The sequence below is a fragment of the Octopus bimaculoides genome, chromosome 9 (assembly GCF_001194135.2).
Source record: "Octopus bimaculoides isolate UCB-OBI-ISO-001 chromosome 9, ASM119413v2, whole genome shotgun sequence".
NCBI classification, from domain to species: domain Eukaryota; kingdom Metazoa; phylum Mollusca; class Cephalopoda; order Octopoda; family Octopodidae; genus Octopus; species Octopus bimaculoides.
Genome location: NC_068989.1, coordinates 24,512,977 through 24,515,964, shown reverse-complemented (window position 1 = coordinate 24,515,964; position 2,988 = coordinate 24,512,977). Strand labels below are relative to the sequence as shown.

Below are 2,988 nucleotides of genomic sequence, written 5' to 3'. Positions count from 1 at the left end.
CCCCCCCCCTCCGATCATCACAGATCCTTTTCCATGTTTAACAGTTGGAAGAAGGCAGTCAGGGTCAAATGTTTCTTTTGGCTGGTGGTCAGAAATAAGGTAAAGGATGACTCATCTGAGAAAATAACATTCTTCCACAGCTTTAGGGACCAATTCTGTAGGTTTTTACTCCACTCTAAACACTTTGCAACGTTTGTCTTGAAAGTAGTGGTTTTCTGATTGCAGCCCTCCCGTGAAATCTGGCTTTGTGAAGCTCCCGGCAAACAGTTTTGTGGAAACTGGGTTCCCGAGGTGGTCATTAGGCTCTGCAGAAATTTTGGGAGTTGTACTTTTGTGACCCTTTCTAACAATTCGCATAAGAGTCCGACAGTCCCTATCTGAAAGTTTGGGTTTTCTTCCGGAGTTTTGTTTCGACAAGGAAGTTTTTCCCTCTTTCTCAAAGCTGTCATTACTTTCTAGACAGTACTTCTTGATACACCAAACATTTCAGCTGTTTTCATTATGTTAGTGCCTGCCATACGAGCACCAACAATTTGACCTCTTTGGAAGTCCGATAGATCTGTGATTTTAATGAATTTTAATTACCTTTTTCTGATGATATCTGAAAAGAAACAGCAATTTTAGCAAAACATATTAAGCAACACTGATAATAAATCAAAAAACATAAAAATAAACAAGCTTTTGACGGTTTTATAAATATTTCAAAATTATGATGCTAAGTGTTTCCATTATTTTGTCCAACCCCTGTATATATATATAGATAGATAGATAGATAGACAGACAGACAGACAGATACACACGTACAAACATGCACACACACACATTATATATATATTTGTATATATGCTTACTCTGACAAATATGACAAATATCATCTGTCTTTCAGAATCTACCAAATTTGGAATATTTTGATTTAAGCTGGAATTGCCTGATAGATTTCAGTTATTCTCTCAATGTTCTGAAGCAGAATGCCATTAATCTCCACAAACTGAATGTCTCTTACAACCATTGGCATGAGGTATATATGAAATATAATTCTTCATTTTTTTAAAATTACATTATCTATGCACCACATCCATCCCTCCTGTCACCCATAACCAACCAACAAAACAAATATGAAGGTGCGACTGTTTGTACAATGTTTGTTTGTTTGATTGAGTGGGAGTGGCGCACCAGGCTGATAATTGGAAGGCATGGAGGTCAGTGTGTGATGCTGGAGTAGAGCGTTTTGAAACTGAATGCAGACTAGATAACATGTTAAGTCCTTGATTTACACTTTAGCATTTAACCTTTACATCAACCCCCTGCAGCTGTTGTTCAGGGTCATTTTCAGTGCCCCCAATGCCACAGGATCTGCCTATCTCATATCGGTCCTGTCAGCCATGTCTTCTCCCATGAGAAGCAATGTGCTGGAGGCAGAGGAGGAGGAGGAATGTCTTGAATCAATGCTGTCGTCACCTTTGATGGGTTGTCATAAACAAGTGGTGCTGTGGGTGGTGGTTTTGTGCTCGATATTGAGAGGTTAAAAATCCTGATTGAGGGATAGGAACCAGTGTCTTGCTATAGAGGAAATAAACGGCTACTCTAGGTGAAAGGGAAAGAAGGTAGTAGTGATGAGGTGTCAGGACTTATCATCAAGGTACGGAAGGTGAATATAAGGGAGTATAGGAGCAGAGGAGTAGGTAGGGTGAGTGTGTCGGTTCATGAGAATGCAAAAGTTGAATGACAGATGATTAAAGATGGAACAGAGGTGATTGCTGTGACAGATGATTAAAGATGGAACAGAGGTGATTGCAGTGATTTATAATCATGGGTGGAGATATGGTCAGTAGTGAATATCAATTTAGTAATATACACATGCATGCACACACACATGCAACATACATACACACACACACATGCGCACACACATGCACACACAAACACAAACACAAACTCAAACACACACACACAGACATAAACACACACACATGCACATACTATCACACTAAAAGGAATCCCATACATGTACGTGAGCCATACAGGGCCAACATATTCAGTTTTATTCCTTTCTAAACCATCTCATGATTCCTTTACCATCATTTCAGCCCTCTGATTTACGTATTCAGCTACTTTTCTACCTGAAAAATCTCGAAGCTATCAACGGCATAGAAGTAAGCAATGATGAGAGACAGCGTGTGACGGCTCTTACCAAACGCTACCAGACACGATTGGCTCTGCTAAAGCGCCGGTCTCGCCTGGATATCAGGACTCCAAGAATATTGAGTCTGCACAATAAAGCCCAAGTCTTAGTGGAGTCCAGCAAATGTGTGTTTCAAACCATGGATATCACTGAGGAACAAATGTTTTTAAAGGTTGTCAATGAAACTCACTTGTAACGCACTTACTATTTGTCTGTCTATCTCTGTCTCTCTCTCTCTCACTCTTTCTCCCTCCTTTCTTTCTCTCTTCTACCCCTCCCCCATCCCTGCATCTCTTATTCTCACTCTCTTTGACTCTCTTCTTCCCTCTCCACATTCCTTTGCTTCTCTTCCTTTCTTTCCTTTCTGCTTTTCCATTACTTCCATGCAGTTTCCTTTTCACTTGCTCTCTTTCAATTCCTATCTGCTTCACTCTCCTCTTCTCCCTCTCTCTCTCCCTCTCTCTCTCTCTCTATATATATATATATATATAAGAATTTAAGGAATGGAGAAAACGCATGTTATAATTGCATACTTTATTCCTACATATGTTTCAAAGGATTACAACCTGTGTGATCCATAGGGATCTTTGATATTAAAATTGTAACCTTCTCATCAGGGAAAGCATGGGAATCATCTTAAACGTAAGACATTATGACTGATTCGGTCATAATGTCTTACGTTTAAGATGATTCCCATGCTTTCCCTGATGAGAAGGTTACAACTTTAATATCAAAGATCCCTATGGATCACACAGGTTGTAATCCTTTGAAACATATGTAGGAATAAAGTATGCAATTATAACATG

At 39.4% G+C, this 2,988-nt stretch overlaps 1 protein-coding gene across 1 annotated transcript in view; it reads left to right on the top strand.

The window, feature by feature from the left end:
* The window catches only part of LOC106884215 (leucine-rich repeat-containing protein 9), a 122,376-nt gene that overhangs the window by 72,174 nt on the left and 47,214 nt on the right, over positions 1–2,988 (top strand). The window contains exons 20-21 of the mRNA XM_014935467.2: positions 887–1,018; positions 2,088–2,354. Of these exons, the coding sequence (XP_014790953.1) occupies positions 887–1,018; positions 2,088–2,354 (399 nt within the window). The remainder of the gene's footprint in view (positions 1–886; positions 1,019–2,087; positions 2,355–2,988) is intronic.